Source organism: Salmo salar, chromosome ssa16, assembly GCF_905237065.1.
Source record: "Salmo salar chromosome ssa16, Ssal_v3.1, whole genome shotgun sequence".
NCBI lineage: Eukaryota > Metazoa > Chordata > Actinopteri > Salmoniformes > Salmonidae > Salmo > Salmo salar.
In genome coordinates this window covers 15246668-15269808 of record NC_059457.1, presented here as the reverse complement: position 1 = coordinate 15269808, position 23141 = coordinate 15246668, and the positions used below count along the sequence as shown (strand labels likewise).

Sequence of the window (23141 nt, the reverse complement as noted above, 5' to 3'; positions counted from 1 at the left end):
TATCAGGTCTTATATCACTTCCTGGTGTCTGGCTCCAGCTCCAGCGTTGGGCACAGAGCCAAGGTGCTTTGATTTCCTCAGACAAGACCAGGTAGCACCAGACACCATCTTCAATATTTCAGTATGGAAGAATGTGTAGGTGCTACTACGCCCACTGAGCATGGACTGTATTACTGGCCTATCTCTCACAGGGAGAGGGAGTGTGTGGCTGTGGAGTTACAAACACACACACACACACACACACACACACACACACACACACACACACACACACACACACACACACACACACACACACACACACACACACACACACACACACACACACACACACACACACACACTTCATGGAGAGAGCTTGCTGCTTACCTGCACTACCAAGATGCACATGCCAATGGTTCCCATGAGATGCTTGTTGTCATCGAGCCACTCCTCCACCTTCTCATAGCAGCCCTAGGGGACAGAGTGACAACAATAGAAGTGTGAGCGGACACTAGAAGAAAGATAGAATAGGGGGATGGAGGAAATATGGAAGAATAGTAAGAGACACTCGATGGAGATGAATAACGGTCTGTCAAAAACAGCAATTGAAAAGCACTTTGAATCGTTGAATTTTGAATATGGCAAGACATTTAATATTTCGGACGCACAAGGTTGTTGGGGAGAGAAAGAGACACAGTAAAATCACTGAAGTGGCCCTTCTGTAGCTATCATCTCTGCTTCATGCGTACTGTTAGATGTTATCAATCACTGGTTCATTCACAGGTCACTACAAATTGAAAAAGTTTGGCATGGGCCCTCAAATCCTCAAAACGTTCTACAGCTGTACCATTGAGAGCATATTGACTGGCTGCATTACTGCCTGGTATGGCAATAGCACCGCCATCGATCGCATGGCACTACAGGGGTTGGTGCGGACAGCTCAGTACATCACTGGGGCCGAGCTCCATGCCATTCAGGACATCTGTATCAGGCGGTGTGGAAGGAAGGCCCGGAAAATCGTTAAAGCCATAGACTCTACTAAATGTAAAACTATATAAAACTAAACTAAATATATTCACGTCACCAAATTATTGATTAAAACACACTGTTTTGCAATTAAGATCTACAGTAGCCTTAACAGCACTCTGTAGGGTAGCACCATGGTGTAGCCGGAGGACAGTTGGCTTCCGTCCTGCTCTGGGTACATTGACTTCAATACAAAACCTAGGAGGTTCGTGGTTCTCACCCCCTTCCATAGATTTGCATAGTAATTATCAGAACTTCCGGAGGACGTCCTCCAACCTATCAGAGCTCTTGCAGCTTGAACTGACGTTGTCCACCCAATCAAAGGATCAGAAAATGAATCTAGTACTGAAAGCAAAAGTACAGCTAGCTAGCACTGCAGTGCATAAGATTTGGTGAGTAGTTGACTCAAAGAGAGAGAAAGACAATAGTTGAACATTTTTTAACAAATTAATTTCTTCAAAAATGAAGGAGAAGTGAGAGAGAGAGTTAGCTACTGTATATTTCATATTTTTTTCAATTTCCCTTACTTAGCTCGTGAATGCAGCTAGCTAGTTTAGCCTACTCAAACATCCGGCTCAAACAGAGAAGGATGCTATGTTAGTTAGCTAGCTGGCTATGGCTATTCAACACTGGAACTCTGCCAAGTCAAGGTAAGCTTTTGGTTGTATTAATTTCTTGCCACCGGGGCCCGTCGGTGTAACTGCTAACCTCCTTGCTGACTGTACACTGTACTGCATGATTATAGCGGGTTCACTAACGTGTTAGTTCTAGTAGCTATGTTGACTATGACGTTATAATATGGAGACAGCGATGTAGGCTGTGTGTAGCGGTCACAGACAGCTGATGTGTTGTGCACTGAAGTCCACAAGCGAAGGGTGAGAGGAGGAGAGCGCATAGATGCGAGATTAAATTATACAATGATCAATAGGATCATGCTGCATGCTGCATGTATGTGGCTGCTATGAAGGTGAATTATATTTGCATGTGATCAGGGGTGTATTCATTCCATCAATTCTGTTGAAAAACGTTTCTTAAACGGAAGCAAACGGAACGAAATGGGGATAAACATACCTGAATTTGTCCAATAGAAACTCTCGTTGCAACTGTTGGACTAATGATTACACTCCAGATCAGCTAGATGCAGGCAAGAGTGTGCAAGTCAGTATTGAACGTGTCAATGTACGTCATCTTGGTTTCTCAAATTTCTCTCGACCTGTGCACCTAGCGTACGTTGTAAACTTGCATTCATAAGCTCATAGCAACCTAATGATGGGTATGGGGAAAATTAAAGTATCATGTAGTAGCCTAAACCTATCCATGTTACATTGAGCTGGGTGAATGGAATATGAATGACAGTCATCCAATATGCTGCAATAGAAATAAGGCCGTGCTCATAACAAAATGATTGTCCTCCCTTTTCTTAAAAGGCACCGACCACCACTGCTCACCACAAATGCACACCCACTCACATACAAGCTGCTGCTACTCTGTTTATCTTATATCCTGTTGCCTAGTCACCTTACCCTTATACATATCTACCTCCTTCACTCCAGTATCCCTGCACATTGTAAATATGGTATAGGAACTGACCCTGTATATAGTACGCTTACTTACTTACTGTGTCTTTCATATTTCTTCATATTTCTCATGTTTTTTCTAGTATTACATTGTTATTGATTATTCCATTGTTAGGTAGAGCTTGTAAGAAAGGCATTTCACTGTACTTGTACATGTGACATTAAAACGAGAATCTACTATCTCCATGTGGTGTGGCTTCCACTAGATAACACAGCCACAAAATTGGCTGTGGAAAATGTAAGGGTAAGGTTAGGCATAAGGTTAGCAGTGTGGTTAAAGTTAAGGTTAGGTTTAAAATCATATTAAAATCAAATAATTTGAGAAATTGTAGAAATGGGCAGGGTTTAGCCATAATTGAGTAAAGCTATGCTTTGTGACCTGCTGGACACCTCAGCTGGTCACCAGTGCTGGAAACATCTGCCCTACGATCAACGGCCAGGCCATCTACCTGTCTGTCCTCTGTCATCTTCAACCTAGGAGTCAAGTTTGATTCTTCTCTGTCCTTCGATGCCCACATAAAACAAATATGTAAAACATTGTTTTTCCATCTTAAAAATATTGCCCGGTTCATTCCATCACTCTCCCAGCCAAATGCAGAGAAACTCATCCACACCTTCCTATTTTCTCAGATTGACCACAGCAATGCGCTGTTAGATGGGCCTCCCAGCCAAATCACTACAGATGCTCCAACTAATCCAGAACAGTGCTGCCAGGGTCCTGACCAGGACCAAGAAGTCAAACCACATCACCCCGATCCTGGCCCAACTCCACTGGCTACCAGTCAACTACAGGATTGACTTCAAAGTTCTTGTGCTTGTATTTAAAGCCTTGAATGGATTGAGCCCCACCTCAATCAGCGAGCCACTTCGCACTCTCTGCTCCAGTTCCTAAAACACATCTCTGAACTATGGGGGAACCGAGCCTTCTGCTCCGTTGTCCCTCGTCTATGGAATACTCTCATTGACCATCTGAGAGCTGCTCCATTACTCAGAACTTTTAAAACGGGCCTTAAAACCCACTTCTACAGACTGTCTTTTTAATTTTTATTTAACTTTCCTCCGTAGAGCTTTGAGACAACTCTGTAATGAAATGCTTTATTAAAATTAAATGTACTATTATTATGATGTATTATTATAATTATGACATTGTGGCTGTGTTAACTAGTGACAACCATGTGGCGGGGAAGTTAGTGACAGTTTCAGCTGTTACAATAGATGGGTTGGCTGACAACGTCACGAAAACAATGGGGCAGAAGTGAGCTTGTTGTTGTGATTCTAGATAGCCAGATTGCTAGCAAGAATCACAAGAAACTGCCATGTGGGGAATTGGAAGTGGCTTGTTTCAGCTAGTTTCCCCATGTTATTGATACCCTATCTTCTTTTGAGGTGTTTTGACTGATTTCATGTCAATGCTAATATGGCGAAAATTCGCTAGCTAGAGAACTGTTACGATGTATTTGAGAGACAAGTGGCCATTCTGCAAATGTATTGCCAACTATTATCTAATAATAATAACAATTAAATAATAATAATACGTTGTTGTACAACTACTAATAGGCCTAGAACTAATAAAAACGACTTTTAGAACTATTAATACAACTAATTAAACAAAATACCTAAAATATATAGTATACTGTATATATAGAACAGGGCTCCGGGCAGCCGAGCGGAAATGGAGGAAAACTCGCCTCCCTGCGGACCTGGCATCCTTTCACTCCCTCCTCTCTACATTCTCCTCTTCTGTCTCTGCTGCTAAAGCCACTTTCTACCACTCTAAATTCCAAGCATCTGCCTCTAACCCTAGGAAGCTCTTTGCTACCTTCTCCTCCCTCCTGAATCCTCCTCCCCCTCCCCCCCCCTCCTCCCTCTCTGCGGATGACTTCGTCAACCATTTTGAAAAGAAGGTTGACGATATCCGATCCTCGTTTGCTAAGTCAAACGACACCGCTGGTCCTGCTCACACTGCCCTAGCCTGTGCTTTGACCTCTTTCCCCCTCTCTCTCCAGATGAAATCTCGCGTCTTGTGACGGCCGGCCGCCCAACAACCTGCCCACTTGACCCTATCCCCTCCTCTCTTCTCCAGACCATTTCCGGAGACCTTCTCCCCTTCCTCACCTCGCTCATCAACTCATCCTTGACCGCTGGCTACGTCCCTTCCGTCTTCAAGAGAGCGAGAGTTGCACCCCTTCTGAAAAAACCTACACTCGATCCCTCCGATGTCAACAACTACAGACCAGTATCCCTTCTTTCTTTTCTCTCCAAAACTCTTGAACGTGCCGTCCTTGGCCAGCTCTCCTGCTATCTCTCTCAGAATGACCTTCTTGATCCTAATCAGTCAGGTTTCAAGACTGGGCATTCAACTGAGACTGCTCTTCTCTGTGTCACGGAGGCTCTCCGCACTGCTAAAGCTAACTCTCTCTCCTCTGCTCTCATCCTTCTAGACCTATCTGCTGCCTTTGATACTGTGAACCATCAGATCCTCCTCTCCACCCTCTCCGAGTTGGGCATCTCCGGCGCGGCCCACGCTTGGATTGCGTCCTACCTGACAGGTCGCTCCTACCAGGTGGCGTGGCGAGAATCTGTCTCCGCACCATGCGCTCTCACCACTGGTGTCCCCCAGGGCTCTGTTCTAGGCCCTCTCCTATTCTCGCTATACACCAAGTCACTTGGCTCTGTCATATCCTCACATGGTCTCTCCTATCATTGCTATGCAGACGACACACAATTAATCTTCTCCTTTCCCCCTTCTGATAACCAGGCGGCGAATCGCATCTCTGCATGACTGTCAGACATATCAGTGTGGATGACGGATCACCAGCTCAAGCTAAACCTCGGCAAGACGGAGCTGCTCTTCCTCCCGGGGAAGGACTGCCCGTTCCATGATCTCGCCATCACGGTTGACAACTCCCTTGTGTCCTCCTCCCAGAGTGCTAAGAACCTTGGCGTGATCCTGGACAACACCCTGTCGTTCTCCACTAACATCAAGGCGGTGACCCGATCCTGTAGGTTCATGCTCTACAACATTCGCAGAGTACGACCCTGCCTCACACAGGAAGCGGCGCAGGTCCTAATCCAGGCACTTGTCATCTCCCGTCTGGATTACTGCAACTCGCTGTTGGCTGGGCTCCCTGCCTGTGCCATTAAACCCCTACAACTCATCCAGAACGCCGCAGCCCGTCTGGTGTTCAACCTTCCCAAGTTCTCTCACGTCACCCCGCTCCTCCGCTCTCTCCACTGGCTTCCAGTTGAAGCTCGCATCCGCTACAAGACCATGGTGATTGCATACGGAGCTGTGAAGGGAACGGCACCTCCATACCTTCAGGCTCTGATCAGGCCCTACACCCAAACAAGGGCACTGCGTTCATCCACCTCTGGCCTGCTGGCCCCCCTACCTCTGAGGAAGCACAGTTCCCGTTCAGCCCAGTCAAAACTGTTCGCTGCTCTGGCACCCCAATGGTGGAACAAGCTCCCTCACGACGCCAGGACAGCGGAGTCAGTCACCACCTTCCGGAGACACCTGAAACCCCACCTCTTTAAGGAATACCTAGAATAGGATAAAGTAATCCTTCTAACCCCCCCCCTTAAAAGATTTAGATGCACTATTGTAAAGTGGTTGTTCCACTGGATATCATAAGGTGAATGCACCAATTTGTAAGTCGCTCTGGATAAGAGCGTCTGCTAAATGACTTAAATGTAAAATGTAAAATACTGTACATACATACATACACACACATTTACAAGTATCTTCACATGGTGGTTCTATTAGTTAAAAACACAAACAGTTTGTTCTTAACATTTGAAAAGGGGCTTTCTATTGCAAAGATTTCCATGGAACTCAAACCCATCTTCAGGCACAGGTTGCACGCCTCTTAATGGGAATCTCCCATCCTGAGGTGATAAATACAGCAGTGCAGATATGGCGGGAACATGTAGACCCTGAAGTTTTGTGCTGTAAAATCAAACTGCTGTTTTAGGCATAATGAAAGCAAAAGTTCACACGGTGACCAAAATGCAAAGTAAGCAATGTTAGGCTACTTAAAATCTAAATGATGTTCAAAATATTACAATCCTTATCTCAACACACTTGCAAAGTAACTATTGTATAGTCATTTAAAATATATACTTTTTTTAGATACACCTTTTTTCTGAGCAGAAAGAATCTTCGATTGGCACTACAAGAGCCGAGTTAGTCCATTTGTACGTCATGCCACCTTCCGTCCTTGACTTTTCCTATATAAGTCTATTTAACTCACATATATTGTAAAAAATTATTTCGATATCACAAACGGAATGTGTTATAAGCAGATTTAAGAGGATTTTTTTAATACATTTTTTTGGAGCGCAAAAAAATAACTTTTTCAAATCCTCCTACATTGTTACATGCAGGTAAGATGTTTTGATTTCTATGTATTATCAGAAAGAGCAGATTATGAGGTTACCAAAACCCTTACCATTGCCAATTAACTCTCAAAATTAAAGAGATAAGCTCTATTTCCAAATAAAACTTTGCTCTATTTCCAAATAAAACTTTGCTCTATTTCCAAATAAAACTTTGCTCTATTTCCAAATAAAACTTTGCTCTATTTCCAAATAAAACTTTTTCCAAGAATAACCACTGATCCATGCACTCCAAACATGAGCATGTGCCACAGTAATGTAAACTATTGAAAATGCTATTCTGTTCAAAAACATGTTTTTTTCATATTCTGATGTTACCCAAGACCTTTATAAACACAAAAAAATATTATTTTTCCGATACCATATATGAAATGTATTTATTACATTGTTGGGTCATTGGGTCAAAGGGCCTGGCTTTTCTGGTGTTAAAATGCTATTTGGTTTCCCATGCTTGTGACATTGATAACATTTGATTGTTTAATATATGACCTATAGGCCTCCAATTTATTCCAGAGGATCCACATCTTATGACAGTGACTTCCCTGTGCCCGCCTGGTGTCCAGTGCGCCCACTCACCCGTGTCCAGAACATGTTGGTGGAGTTGCGTCCGCACTCCTGGTAGTGCTCCTGGCAGCAGCGGTCGGGCACCACCTTCTCCTTGAGGGCCTCGTGCCAATCTGTGTACCCTACCACCCCACAGCACTTCCACTGCAAGACACACACACGGAGGGGGACAGCAGAAGTTAGTGCTACCTGTCTGTGCGTCCAAAGAGTCCTTAAAACAATTCTGATAAATACGGCAGTAAGTTAGTCTATTGTAATTACTTATGTACGCTCCCGGTAAGATGCTGTCCCTATGTATCTTAAGGAGCCCATAGCATATTCCAAGAAACTGTATGGATGTTCCATACCGGCTGTTCTGTTAATAGATGCAGGTGAATATATTTTTCAACCATCCATGGTAATTACAGCAAAAATCGTTTCAGGCGAAGGCTTCGCTATAAATGCATTTATGCACTATCCTGAGGTGAACTTGAGTCCACATGAAAGTTATTTTGCTGTTTTACATGTGAAAGTGGATTGTTCATGAATGGTCATGATCGTAGAATGTGACATACTACATACCTCTGCTTGGATGATGTTCCATGCATTCCTGAGGCCTACATTGTTGTCTGTGTTGTACAGAGACAAGCCATCCTTCAGGTCCTGCTTGGCATTCTCGCTGACCTGATGACCAATAACACAACACACAAACCTTGGTTAGATAGATGGCTTCAGGTGACCTAGAAATCCGGCAGGCACATTGGATTATGCCGTATATCTTTTGTTAAATCTGAAGGTTTGACTTTGATTGACGTCGCTCGATTCCCTCCACTGAGCTTACATTTAAATATGCCTTTTGGCATAGCCATTGCGCTTTCCTCTCGACTGGATCTTAACAATACGATCAGTGCTCATGTCATTTCTAATGGATATAAATATTTCATCACACGTGTTAATGAGATTATTGCATACAGTCTATGCATGGCTGTTCCAGAGCAGAAGTGAATGCCTAGAGGGCTGGGAAACTACCATGGAAGATTGAAGGCGTTTTGCAGAGATGGTAGTCATTATATGGAGAAATTATACTGTGTCTGTAAGAGGAGTGCGTGCTGGTCTTACTGGAGATAAAACTGGCAATTTGTTTCATATTGAAATCTTAAAGCATAAGCACCATTTCTGTAGAAGTACAAGATGTCCCCCCCATTGACATGAATGGCACAATAACCGTGCCAACTCTGTCAGTGGAAGTTACAACCCGCTGGGCACACCACGTCATTTCAACATGGAAATGTGGGTAATATTTGGTTGAGACGTTGATCAATGAGACTTGAACCTTTATTCCCCCACAGCAACAAAAAAAACACAGACGGTTGTTGAATTCCTGATGTGTTATCTATCACTATGCTTTCAACCATCTAAAAGGACAACCAAATTCCAATGGAAAAACAATGTCTGATTTTTGATTCAGTTGTCATCTAAATGTGTTATTCCTGCGCTTTCAACCATTTAAAAGCACAACAAACAGATATTTTGTATTTATACTTCATGTGTTTTCTCACTGTGCCTCATCACAACCAAATGACATGTACATTGCTGTTGATATTACATTGAAAATACATAGTGCAAGTGATCGATGCTGTTTGAGATTCTGCACAGATTATTATAGCAAAAGATCTCCACAGACCTGCAACCTTTGAATGCTATCTTGAAGATGCACGCTTTCTATGATTAGGTCTACATTAGGAAGACATAATTACATTAACCTCAAAATGTGGCTATGGATGTGTTACTCATTTTAAGGTTGAATAAATACTGTTACATTAGTTTGTAAGATAACCTTTACTTTAGGCGATTTACTGTCTTACAAAAGTCATATCGAAGTTTGGTTGACTCAACCAAATATCAACATTTAAAATCAGTTTTTTTATGTTAAATATTAAATCATCACTCTATGACTAATAAATCAGTGTGTGTTTATTTCATGAAAATAACTCCAAATGTAATATTATATAATTTATTTCCCTGAGCCTCCTTTTGCCATTGAACTGCTCAGTCTGATCGTGTGGGCATGTTGAGACATTTATTTACATACACAGCCATAATCGGCGGATAGGATCGTCTAGACTCTAGAGAGCATGGGTAGGCAACTAGATTCAGCCACAGGCCGATTTTTGTCTGAGAGGATGGTTGGGGGGCCGGGAAATGATAATAATATTTTATAAACTGCAAATTGACAACAACTAAGCCCAAAAATATTTTATATTTGAAAATAACAATAATTTCATAGTTTGACTACATTAAGACATACATTTTATTTGTGGGAATAATTGGGAATATATTTACTCAATTAAAACACATTTTTCGATGAATTCCTGTTGATTTTACAGTCATTTTTTATACAAAAATACAAAACAAATACAGGAGAAAAAAATCACGTTTTTGACTGCACTGACCCTTTAACGGAAATGTATCTAATACTTGGATCGTTTCATCTGAGCCACTGGCTTAATCCTATTCTTTAAAGGACTACTTAGGGATTTTGGTAATTAGGCCCTTTATCGACTTCCCCAGAGTCAGAGGAACTTGTGGATATAATTTGTATGTCTCTGCATGCAGTTTGCTAACTAGTGCTAGTGCAATTGATAACTAGCATTAGCATAATTACTGGAAGTCTATGAGTATCTGCTAACGCTTGGCTCGCGAAACTACCTCCAACTTCCTTCATACTGGACACAGAGATAAAAATGGTATCCACGAGTTCATCTGACTCTGGGGAAGTTGGTAGATAACGGCCCTAATTGCCAAAATCCCAAAAGTATATTTTTTTGGTTTAGTTAGAGACGTGAATAAAACATATAATTTGTTAACTTGTCGACAAGTTAATAGGCTATTTACTGCATTTCAAAAGTGATATAGATTTGTGTTTTGTTGTCAATGCAACAAAATATCAACATTTGAAGGAGATGTATATTTTGTACCATTGACTTAGTCTGGCTTTAATTCCATTTTGTCTACAAATTAATACTTGATATGCTGGATTCACTTCTCAACCAAAAATCTAAGTAAAAAAATATGACTAAATCAAATCAAACTTTATTTAAAGTGCATCTGGTGATATTTAGTTGCGTTGACAACCAAACACAATTCAATATCCAGTTTGTCTACAAATGAATAACTGATATGTTGGATTCACGTCTCCATCTCAGAATCAAAGTTAAAGAATAGGACTAAATCGAAACAAATCAAACTTGATTTAGTCCTATTCTTTAACTTAGATTTTTGGTTCGGATGGTGACGTGAATCTAACATTTGAATTATTAACATGAAGATTAAATGAGAAATTAACCAAAGGTTGAAACCCTAGGACATGTATTGTCTGTTTTTAGTTGAACCCTGGGTTGAATTGAAACAATAGCTGTTGATGACTTTGCAAATGCAATATACGCCTAAATAGTATCATTGATGATACAGTATATGACTTATAAAATATGGTTACATTTCATTTGCTCTGTTTTACCTACCCTTTGGAATAACTTCGATAGCAACAGTGAGATCTCTCAATAATCATTATCACGATAGCACATTGGCAGTAGCGATTTTAGCATGTAAATCTTGGTGGGGAAAACAAACAAAAAAAATTGGCGGGATGCTTGCCAGCAAAGCCACTACACAACACAAAACTAAACAAATACGTTAATTGCACTATAACTGTGACAAACGGTGCCCACAAACTGTTAGGGCCTACATAAAGCTGTCCCAACAGCAGAGTCCCAACAGCAGTCCCAACACCTTACCACTGCTACACCTGGCTACCAGCAGAGCCTTGTCTGGCAGCGAAACAGTTAATTCAGCCTCATTTACTGCCTTTAAAAAAAACATAGCTGATATGGCTGACTTGCTTAAACAAATGTGGTTCCTACTGACAATTGAGATTTACAAACTATGGCATGAGGGGCCGACAAGCGGATACGAGGCAATCCGTCATTTCGATTAAGACATTACACCCATAAAATAACAGTTTACGTTGATTCCTTTTTGCAAATCCAATGTATTTTCCACCTAGATTCCACGTCACAATATGTAGACAAATTACGTTGAAACAACGTTGATTTGAGCCAGTTTGTGCCCATTGGGAAGGAGATGCAGTGTGCCTCTCCTCTCTAATCTACACTCTTAGACGAAACACTAACAGACTAGTGTGCCTCTCCTCTCTAATCTACACTCTTAGATGAAACACTAACAGACTGACTTGGGAGAAGTTGAACATTGTTATTATAGAGGGGGTTGCTGTATAGCAAGAGGGGATAATTATTATGGTTCAGGCATCAAAATACACTTCTGGCATGACAGGAATTGAGCAGCTGGAGAATAACACTTGTAATGACACTCGGGTCTTGCTGAGGACATTCAAATATCAAATTCCCCTTTTGAAAGACCAGAAGAAGCCCCCTTATATTCAGTGTCACAGTGAGTGAGACACAGCAAAACTTTTGAACTCATTTTTCTCGAGAGGTGATTCGTTATCGGTGCGGAAAAAACCCACAGAATTTCTCTACCATAACGGGCGTAAATAAACTATTTGCTGAATTAATCATAAAAGAAGAATTCACTTTTTCAGGATAATTATAATTTCACAAAAAAAAAAAAGGCTAAGTAATTATTCATTATTCATAACCCACTTAAATTCTCCCAAACTTTTGAAATACAATTTGCATCATTTCAAATCATCATTTTTTTTCTCCCAAAGTAGAGCAGTGTATCTGTATTGTTCCTCATCAGCGTGAAGGCATCGCCATATCTGTCATTGTGCAGGGAAATGAGATGAAAAGCACCATAATCTATCTCTGCCTCTCTCAGCCTCATCTCCATGTCTCCTCTCCTCCACGAGTCTCTCTCTCTCCTCATTACTCCTCCCCACAGCCACACAATCACAGGAGAGAACAGGGGACCAGTCATCTTCTGAGCCCAAAAGCCCATTTTCTTTCTTTCCACCCTCCCTCCATCGTACGTGTGAGAGTCTTCGATATGTCTTGAAATGCAACATAATGATCTAGTTTTTACCACCGCTAACGAGAGGCATAGAAATGACTATGAAACAAACGACAGGCTTGATCTCTCACTGCTTTGACCTATTTTTCTCCCTTTGCAGCAGAAATGGATACAAACACTTCTCTGTGTGAGATAGTTCTCATAACATGCTCGAATCAAGTAAGTCTATGCTGACGGTAAAATTGTTCTCTGATAGCAGAACTATGCCGTTCTTAGAGAAAACCTGTCACTCATCACTCATTAACTTTCCTCAGCACCTGTCAAAATGCATCCACAGAATATCTCGAGGAGATACATTGACAGTGTAAAATCGATCTCATTATGGAGCACGCTGCTGGCTTCCTTTGAGCTGCAGATCCACCTGCATCAGCAGAATAGGATGGGAGAGAGACGCCAGCCGTTGTCCTGATCCTGTCCACTTTCTGATTGTGCCCACATTTGTCGACAGGTGTAGACAATCAAAAGACACATTGTGATCTGATTGGGATCAGATCTTCCTGACCGCCTCTGGAGGTAGTCAAAGACGCATCTTGTACGGATAAGGAAAGCATATGGTAAACGTCACGGTTGAATTAGATCATGGTCTTCATTAGAAACCGATGGATCAGACGCCACAATCCGATACCATGTCCAGCTCTGAATAAAATGGGCATATAGAAATAAATATATTTCTGAAGAGATATCATCCCGAATGAGAGAAAGTGTTCTACAGTTCCCATGTCCAATGCCAGCGCAAAATCTAATATTTGAAAACATTGTAGGCTACAGAAAGGCGAAGGATTTTAATAGCAGAATCTAAACTGAGCTATGTATTGGGATGCATGAGGGACGGACTATGATGGAGTTGCAGTAGAAGAGCTCAGTGCATGGCCAGGTATAGTGTGTAGTTGACTGATTTATCACCTGTACCTTTAGATCTAGCCAGAATGAACGGTGGGCGGGTGGTGAATAGTCTATTCCAGTTGTAAATATCAGATTTGAAAATTATACATTGGTATTATAATACAATCCTCAATTTTATTCTATTCTATTCTGTGAATCTTTGAGCATTTTCCAGCTATCAATAAAGTGTAGAAGATGTCCAAACAGGCGCATAGCTTCCTGTAAGCACGAGCGAGGCCACTGTCCAATGTAGGCTTCAATACGAAGGACTCTTTAGGCTACTTTTAGATTGACACTTTATTCATTTATAAAGCCATGTGCTTTACATGCGTGCTCCTTTGCAGTTTTTATCGATTGACACTTTTATTCATGCATTTTCATAATTTGACCATGCGTCTTGCTATAGGTTATCGTCAAGGTTCCGTTAGCAACTTATCACTCACTGATCAATGATTTGGAGGAAACTAAACCACGGTCATTCTCCCAGCATGTCACTCTTTCCCCTTTGGTACTATTTAGGCCTATAGCCTATTAAAGGATATTTACAGTACAAGATTACAATATAAAGACAACGTCATCCATGCGTAAAGAACAACCCTGTCCAGACCTGTTTGAATAATGCGTTGTGCCATTCGAAGCTGCACTTTGTAGCCTACTCTGTAACTTAACCTGTTTATATTTTTACTGTGTGCATTAGGGCTCCCGGGTGGCGCTGCATCTCTAAGGCACTACATCTCAGTGATAGAGGCGTCACTACAGACCCTGGTTCGATCCCGGGCTGTATCACAACTGGCCGTGATCTGGAGTCCCATAGGGCGGCGCACAATTGGCACAGCGTCGTCCGGGTAAGGGGAGGGTTTGGCCAGGGTAGGCCGTCATTGTAAAATAAGAATTTGTTCTAAACTGAGTTGCCTAGTTAAATAAAGGTAAAATAAAATAAATAAATGGCTAATTTAGGAAAGGGACAATTTTAGCTAGCTAGCCACTGGAGGACAACAACAACGAGATGCAACAATTCAAGTTGTTTCTGTCAATGACGTATTTCTCTTGATGTGATGTGATAAGAGTCAAGCCAAATCCAAACTGCATCCCGCTGACACTTTTTTTTGGTGCGCCAGGACCAGTTGAGCTCACTCAGTTTATCGCAACGCTGATTGGGTATTATTGCATGCTTTTTTTAATCAAGGGAGGCCAAATGCTTCAATGCTGCAACAATGTCATACTCTTTTTGACCAGACAGCATCAGATAGATGGCCAGCAAATACAGAGACAGAGGGGTGCTGTTTCGCTCGCTCAGATGCTTTCTCCGGTGAGATACATTCAGCCTCTTACAAAATTGAAGGAAAATTCTGAAAACACAGAGAGACTAAATTTTTTTCATGGTACATTTGAGGAAGCCTGGCTTCCCTTGGCAACCATGAATACACGCCACTACTGCTGTCAGAATGGGGCCCTGGGCCTGTGATGTCTGGCCTCCTGCTAGATGTCTGTGACGTGTCACACTGCAGACAGCCAGTGTGAGAGGGAGGAACACTAACACCCCCTGCCTACTAATGACCTACAGACCTGGGGGGGATGTCTGGCTACTCTGACTCCTTTGTCATGGAACACCACGCTTCTCTGTGATGGAACACAATGGCTTTCTCTCTCTGGGGCTTGGGTCACGATAGCCACGTGAATGCGAGCAGATGTCAGAATACATTCTTAGTGTCAATGCTTTATAAGTAGAATATAATGTTTGAAAATGTAAAAAAAATATATATACAAACAGCAATGAACGGGTGTCACAGGTTGACAGACAGAAAGGACACAAGATCAGTTGGATAACAAAGCAAGAGCTCTATCATTTAGGAACTGTCTTCCTTTATGTGCAATCATGAGTCTAAATACAAAATCTGGAGTGAATCTGACTATTGGTTCTGACTATGATTGCAGATGATTTTGAGCATTAGCGTTACATACAGGGCTTTCAGTACTGTAAGAGCGTCTGCTAAATGACTAAAGTGTAAAAATGTATTCATACCCCTTGACTTATTCCACATTTTGTTGTGTTACAACCTGAATTCAATATTGATTAAAAACATTTTTCTCACCCATCTACACACAATACCCCATAATGACAAAGTGAAAACATATTTTTAGAAATGTTAGCAAATTTATTGAAGATGAAATACACAAATATCTTATTTACATAAGTATCCACACCCCTGAGTCAATACATGTTAGTTAAAATACCCTTGACAGTGATTACAGCTGTGAGTATTTCTGGGTAAGTCTCTACGAGCTTTGTACAATATTTGCCCATTATTCTTTGAAAAATTCTTCAAGCTCTGTCAAATCGGTTGTTGATCATTACTAGACAACCATAGTCTTGCCATATATTTTCCAGCAGATCTAAGTCAAAACTGTCACTCGGCCACTCAGGAACTCCAGTGTAAATTTGTCCTTGTGTTTTAAGTTATTGTCTTGCTGAAAGGTGAATTAATCTCCCGGTGTCTGATGGAAAGCAGACTGAACCAGGTTTTCCACTAGGATTTTCCCTCTGCTTAGCTATATTCTGTTTTTATATATTTATATAGAAAAACTCCCTAGTTTAGAGATGTACCATGGGCCTACACACTGAATTTGGAGGAAAATCTATCCTGAAGGACTTTATGGGTCCTTGAGGCAAATGTGTGCAGCATGAAGTCTCTAGGTCAAATGGGGAGGCGGATATGAGGGTTTAAGAGAGACTGCTTATAACGGCGCCACCTATAAGCCAATCGGTGCCATTCTTTTTGACCAAGTTACTCATGGCCTCAAGTTACTCATGGCCTCTAAGTTACCAATCTATGCTTGAGTTATTTGACCATTTCAAGGGGGGAAAAATCTAAGATGAACAATATGTTTCACAGCTTCGCTGTGAACCCTCTACAGGTCCCTATGTAGGTGGATCACTTCAGAGCACATTGCCTGACATGTTTACACACATGAAGTGACATGTTTACATGCCTTGCTTTTCTCATTTGTGGTACAGGGAATTACAGCCCCAGAATGTACTTATTTGTAGAAAAGATAGCTCCCACACACACAGCATCCCCTTTTTCAAGTCATTTCACCAGATGGTAATTGAAAACAAGAATTAAAAACTCTAAATGACATAGCTAGCTAAACCTGGACAAATGAGGTTACATTAAGATAAAAAGAGCTATGAAAATAGCTTACAACAGCTTTTTATGTATTTACCACACATCTTTCAGCTTACTGTGGCCTTGAGGTGCCTTAATGCTTACTGAGGGAGAACTGTGATCAGACAACATTTCTTAGAGCTCCACACTTTCAAATCCTACCGTAATCCCTTCAACCTGTTTCTCCTGACCTGCTCCTATAGCAATATGCTCTTTCCACAGGTCACTGAACACTCTGCTACCTGGCCAGGGCTGCTACGGAGCACACCTGGGTTCAAATACTATTCAGTGGTTTTACTTTTAGGGTTTGCTCTAGCCTGTCATTAATTGCCAGATGGTTTTGCCCTTTTGCTACTATTCTATTGGTTCCATTGAGACAGGCAAGATCAATCAAGCCCAGATAAAGCATTTTAAAATGATTTCAAATAGTGTTTGAACCCAGGTCTGCTACTGAGACAAAGCTACACCACCTGGGACACTCTAGGACAGAGACAGACCGATGCCCATGCTAAGAGCGGACACAGCTACACCACCTGGGACACTCTAGGACACAAACAGACAGGCATGAGTGCCCATGCTAAGAGCTGGCACAACAACACTCTGCCAGGCTGGGTCCTCCATGGTATCAGTCACAAGGGTTGAACTGGGACTGAGCGTCCCCTTTCCAGTGCTCACTTGTCACCAGATTGGGTCCTACTGTATGTTTGGGACCTGTCCCAGTGCATCACCCAGTGTCCTTTGCCAGTCCTCACATACAGTAAGACAATCACCCAGGCTGTGTCCCATCCCATATCTGTCACATAGTTTGGAACTGGTCCCAGGGCCCCGCACTCACCAGTCCACATAAAACACTTCCTAATGCTAATGCTAATGGCTATGCTAGCCAGACAGATGAAGGTGTAATACAGGTAACCATGAATTAACTGTTTAGCAGTCTTATGGCTATTTAGCAGTCTAATGGCTTGGGGTAAGAAGCGGTCTCGGACCTTGTTGGTGCTTAGGTTCTGTTTGCCGGACGCCATCAGTGGGAACAGTCTATAGCTTGTGTGGCTGGACTCTTTGGCAATTTTTCGGGCCTTCCTCAGGAACCGCGTAATATAGAGTTCCTGGATGGCAGGGAGCTCACCCACAGTGATATACCCTCTGTAGCAGTTAACGATCAAGGATGGTGCATTTTCCATACCAAAATGTGATGCAGCCAGTCAAGATGCTTTCGATGGTGCAGCTGTAGAACTTTTTGAGGATCCCTTGCCAAATCTTTTCAGCCTCCTGAGGTGAGGATCAACGAGGCGGAGGTGTTGTTGCCTACCCTCACCACCTGGGGCCCGCCCCGTCAGGAAGTCTGTTGCAGAGGGAGATGTTCACTCCCAGGGTCCCGAGCTTGGTGATGAGCTTGGAGGTGACTAAAGTGTTGAACATTGAACAGCATTCTCACATAGTTATTTCCCCTCTTGTCCAGTTGGTAGAGGGCAGTGTGATGATTGAGATTGCGTCATCCGTGGATCTGTTGGGGCGGTATGCGAATTGGAGTGGGTCCAGGGTGTCTGGGATGATGGTGTTGACGTGTGTCTTAACCAGCCTTTCAAAGCACTTCATAATTAGTTACAGATGTGAGTGCTACACGGTGATAGTCATTTAGGAAGGTTACCTTGGAGTTCTTGGGAACAGGGACAATAGTGGTCAGCTTGAAACATGTTGGGATTACGGACTGGGACAAGGAGTGATTGAAAAGGGTTTGGCTGCTCCTGCTTGAAGACCACAACAGCATTTGAATGTTTGGGCTTGTGAACCCTCTGCTATCAGTCGGGAGAGTTACAGTCCTGTACTCTAAATCCCCAACCATGCATTATTTATCTACCCTTAATTACAGTAGAAGTTACGCTCTCTTGCCCTGCGTATCCGCCCACAGCCAGGACCCCCTGCAGCCAGCGCTGACCCCTGACCTATTCCACTCTACAGTCTATAGAGGGAACCCTGGGAGATTAGAGTAGCTTTATATTAATCATCTTGTGTTATGGTTCTTTGGCTTCTTTGGCTTTAAAATGCTGTTGTGGTCTTCTAGCAAGTGCAAGCAGGAGCAGCCAAACCTCCAACTACACCTATACCCTCTAGAGCTTGACCAACGCCCCGTCCTGCCTGATTCTCCATCCTCCATTTCCCTAAATGAGCTGGCTAGCATAGCCGTTAGCGTAGAGTAAATCGCCCCAAACAGTTTACTTTTATGCAGATGTATATATTTTACTTTAGACCCTGTATTTTGTGTTTAATGTATGATACAAAGACATTCACTGTTTTCTTAAACCATGATTTAACATGCATGCACCTTATATTAATAGTATTTTTAAATTGTATTTCCCCCTGGGATGGAAAGGAGGGTGGGATTGGGGTGGGTGGGGAGGGCGGTTGACGCAATTTTTCGTAAAAAAAAGGACCTACTGCTGCAATTATACATTGGAAATTTGTAATAGAAATATATATATTTTAAAATAGCTCACCCAGAATGAGGTCACAGCGCTAAAGATGGATGGGTGTAATCTGGTCTCTAGCCTTGCCATCTACTGTAATCAGATGGTGGGTCATTGCAGGGCCAGTAGTAGAATACTGGAGTAGAGATGAAGCCTGTGATTGCTTATAGAGCACTGTTATAGATCACTGCTTATAGAGCACTCTGCAGTGGAAAGAGGCGTACCTGAGTCTCTGCCATACCTGGAGGCAAGACTTCCACTGCAGAGCAACCATGGGAGGAGGGGAAGATATTAGCCTGAAATCCAAACTGATATGCTATGTTTCAATGGTGAAATGTAGCATATCAGTTAGATTCCAGGCTAGAAAGGTACTCCCATACTTCAGTAAATTGACATATTCCAAGATGCTCTAAAAGCTTCATGAACATTAGAGCATAATCACTCATGATTTAATAATATCGAAATCTCAATTTTGGAACCTCTATTAATAGACTGCCAAATGCTGCCAAAGTGTCTGCATGTCTGCGATTTCCAGATCAAATAGCCTTGGTAAATTAACGATTCCTCTGATCGCAGAGTTTGTGGGGATGGGGAGAGCCTAACACGGCATAAAATATTTAGTCTCTCTCTCTCTCTCTCTCTCTCTCTCTCTCTCTCTCTCTCTCTATATATATATATATATATATATATATATATATATATATACAGGGCCTGATCTCCATTCAATTCTCAGATACAGTAGTCTTCAGGGATGGGGTTAATGCCACAAATTCAATTATAATTAAATTCCCTCTCCCGGTAAATGTATGTCAATTAAAATTTTAAAAGTCTTTGAATTCAGAGATAATTATTTTTCGTCTCAATTCCAATGTTAGATAAAACAAACAAAAAATGTTTAAGTGAGAAAAGGCATTTGTCTGAAGCCGAAAAGGGAATTCACATGAGCACCACAATGCCTATTCCACCCATGCTCTACCAAGGTTTTCCAGCACACAGCTTTGACCTACTACAGTAGCTATGATGGTATTGTACTTCCAGCTATGTGTAGGCAGGTTGCTTAGGATTCAAAAATAAATACAAGTACAAACCTAACTTTAAGCTACACATTATTTTGACAGAGGTAATACACTGTCCCTCGATAAGCACAGCGATTGATAAAACAGGACCATGTTTGAAACACAAGTAGTTCCGAGCTTATGTCAATATTACTCAGGTAAGCTAACAGCTCCAGAAATCAGGAATGCAGACAGGCTTTATCGATCTGAGCTAATGTGTCCAACACACCTGTTGTTATATTGGGCACCTACTGACCAAAAAATGATGTTATTATGATTACATTTTTGTCAATAACATGTTTTGCTAAAATAAAGGTTTAAGAAAATACAGGCATGCACCACATTACTACAAGACAAAACAGCTCAATCAAGCCAGATGGCTTGCTTTCATTTAATTAAAAGCATGAAAAGGTAACGTAATGGGATAATGGTTTACTGTGGTGCGTGAAGAATCCAATACTTTACATTGCATGCGGTACAAATCACATTATCGTGGAAGCACCTCCTCAAAGAGTATGAATTAGTCTGTTTGAGAAGGTTTGAATCCTAAGCAACCTGCCTACACATAGCTGGAAGTACAATACCAACATAGCTACTGTAGTAGGTTAAAGCTGTGTGCTGGAAAACCTTGGTAGAGCATGGGTGGAATAGGCATTGTGGTGCTCATGTGAATTCCCTTTCTTTTCTGGCTTCAGACCAATGCCTATCATCACTTAAAATTTCACTTTTAATTTTTCATTTCCATGATTTTTATACCGGAAGGTGATTATGCAACATTATTATACAACATTAAAATACATGCTCTCCTTGTGAACCCTCACAATGTAGAGAGCAAGGAAACAAAGACTGAAGCAAATATTTACTATGCGATTACACAATGTAGCTGGCTAGATGACTATAGGAGCGTGAAATATGGATTAATTATTTTCAATGGAAGGGTTCTTAAACGTTATCTCTCGCTAAGGCAAGCTGTTACCGTGAATATCATAGTCATCCCCCTCGGTGCGACAAATGCAAGCTGATTTGGAGGTAGTCCATCTGAATGTTCCCAGGGACAACGGTGGTCTACTCTGACATCACGCAGTGGAGGAGTTAGATGTTCCAGTGGGTGGAGGACATCAACAAGCGCATAGAGATGGCCTAGTGCTCTGTCAACCAGCTGGTGTTTGCATTTCTCTGTGACAGGCGCATGCCCACAATCTGCCACTCTGCCATAAATCACTGTGTCCCTGGGTACTACCGCAGGGCAGGGTTTCCCAAACTCGGTCCTACATCATTATACTGAGAACGTGTCAATTGTTAAAAGGATGTATTTGGGTGCTTTTGTTCATGTCTTTCGCGTGCCCTGATACTGCACAATAAGCAATGAGGAAGTGAATCGCAGCTGGGGTAAGTTTGTCAAAAACAAGACAAATCACACAGAAAAAGTGTCTGGACCCTTCTATAACATGCCATTTACAAATAAAATGAGATTTACTTCAGAAATAGGACAATTATCCTTTAAGTAACCGCCGGTCCTTTGTAACCATACCAAATGTAACATATCATACTAATTTCAGGGTCCTGGATTTACATTTACTATGTTACATCTGGTCTATGAGACCAGGCTGGCACACAGCAAGTCACGTAAGCAAGCAATGATCCTCATGTTGTTTTAACCTGGTGCAGCGTGTGGAGCCCCTGACTACATTTTACTTCTGGAATGGCGATTTCAGATTTTCTGTGAACACACTGAAAAGGAATTTGACACTGTGTTGATCAGTCGGCACGCATTTGTATTATAAATGTCAAGACGGCAGGAGAGGGAGTTTATTCTACAGGTGTTTAAAACAGCGATGCTGTCAGTCTGGTAAGCATGCACAGCTGAGGTTCTGTTTACATGTGAGTTTGGGGTTCAACCATTTACTATATGTGGTTCAACATAGCTAACTTACTGTTTCTTAACAATGCAATTTGTTTTCTTAGCTTTGGTTTTTATAGTGGTCTTGGTTGTTCTTAGTCGAGGAAATGTAGCGTAGCTAACCGCAGGTTTTGCCCTGTCTGAAATCTGGCTACCTCGTCTTGGTGTTACCATAGCTTGGTCTGTGCATTGCAAATGAACGTGATTAGCATGGCAGTTTCCCAAAGATTGGTGAGTTTAAACTTAATGTAACTAACTAGTTATAGTTTGTGTAAGAACGTATTATGTATTGTGGTGCATGAACTGGCCATACAAGTTAGCTAACGCTACAGACCATTCCTGGTCTGATGTGAGCGAGAAATGCCACATTCAATAACTAGCAATTTGCAGTAACAGCTTCACATTTCCTTGATACATTTCAGGCCATCAGTGTTATCATCACTTCATCTAACTTTAATGTGCAAGTAGAGATACAAACACACTAATCTGTGGAGATGGAGGACTCATAAACCTGCCTTAAGACGACTCTTACAGGAAAGTCTAAAGTCGGGCCTTACAGCAAAAAACGTCAGGGCCCGTATTTACAAATCCTCTCCAAGTAGGAGTGCTGATCTAGGATCAGGACCTGTATTTATAAAGTGTTTCAAAGTAGGAATGCCTTTGCCTTTTAGATTACATGGACGGGTGGACCTGATCCTATATTAGCACTCCTCCTTGGGCCCAGCTTCCCCTATCCATCCTTCATAATATAAAAGGCAAAACTGACCTCAGATCAGCACTCCTACTCTGAGATGATTTGTGGATGGATACGAGCCCAGGCTTCTTTGACTGATGATCACCCCACACCTTCACAGATGATCTGAGACTGCTGCACTGATGTCAAGTACCCTACCATAAGGTCCTTTGGAAAGGTTTAGTTTGGCTTTATGACGTTAAGCTGGTGATATCTGAAGATGACGCTTATAGACGGCAGACATATGTATTCCTGATGGTGCATGCCTGCTGCCTGCATGGGAGACAGGGAGAGATCCAGATCTCTGAATGAATTGGGTGCTATAACTGCTAAATGAATTCCTTTATCTGTCGGAGAGGCTGAA

At 41.9% G+C, this 23141-nt stretch overlaps 1 protein-coding gene across 4 annotated transcripts in view; it reads right to left on the bottom strand.

Moving 5' to 3' along the window:
• Window positions 1–23141, bottom strand: part of tspan9a (tetraspanin 9a) — a 288735-nt gene that overhangs the window by 8415 nt on the left and 257179 nt on the right. For all 4 annotated transcript variants that reach the window (XM_014147922.2, XM_014147923.2, XM_014147921.2 and 1 more), the window contains 3 exons: window positions 8109–8210; window positions 7560–7691; window positions 370–453 (listed from right to left, as the gene is read on the bottom strand). In XM_014147922.2, the coding sequence (XP_014003397.1) occupies window positions 370–453; window positions 7560–7691; window positions 8109–8210 (318 nt within the window). The remainder of the gene's footprint in view (window positions 1–369; window positions 454–7559; window positions 7692–8108; window positions 8211–23141) is intronic.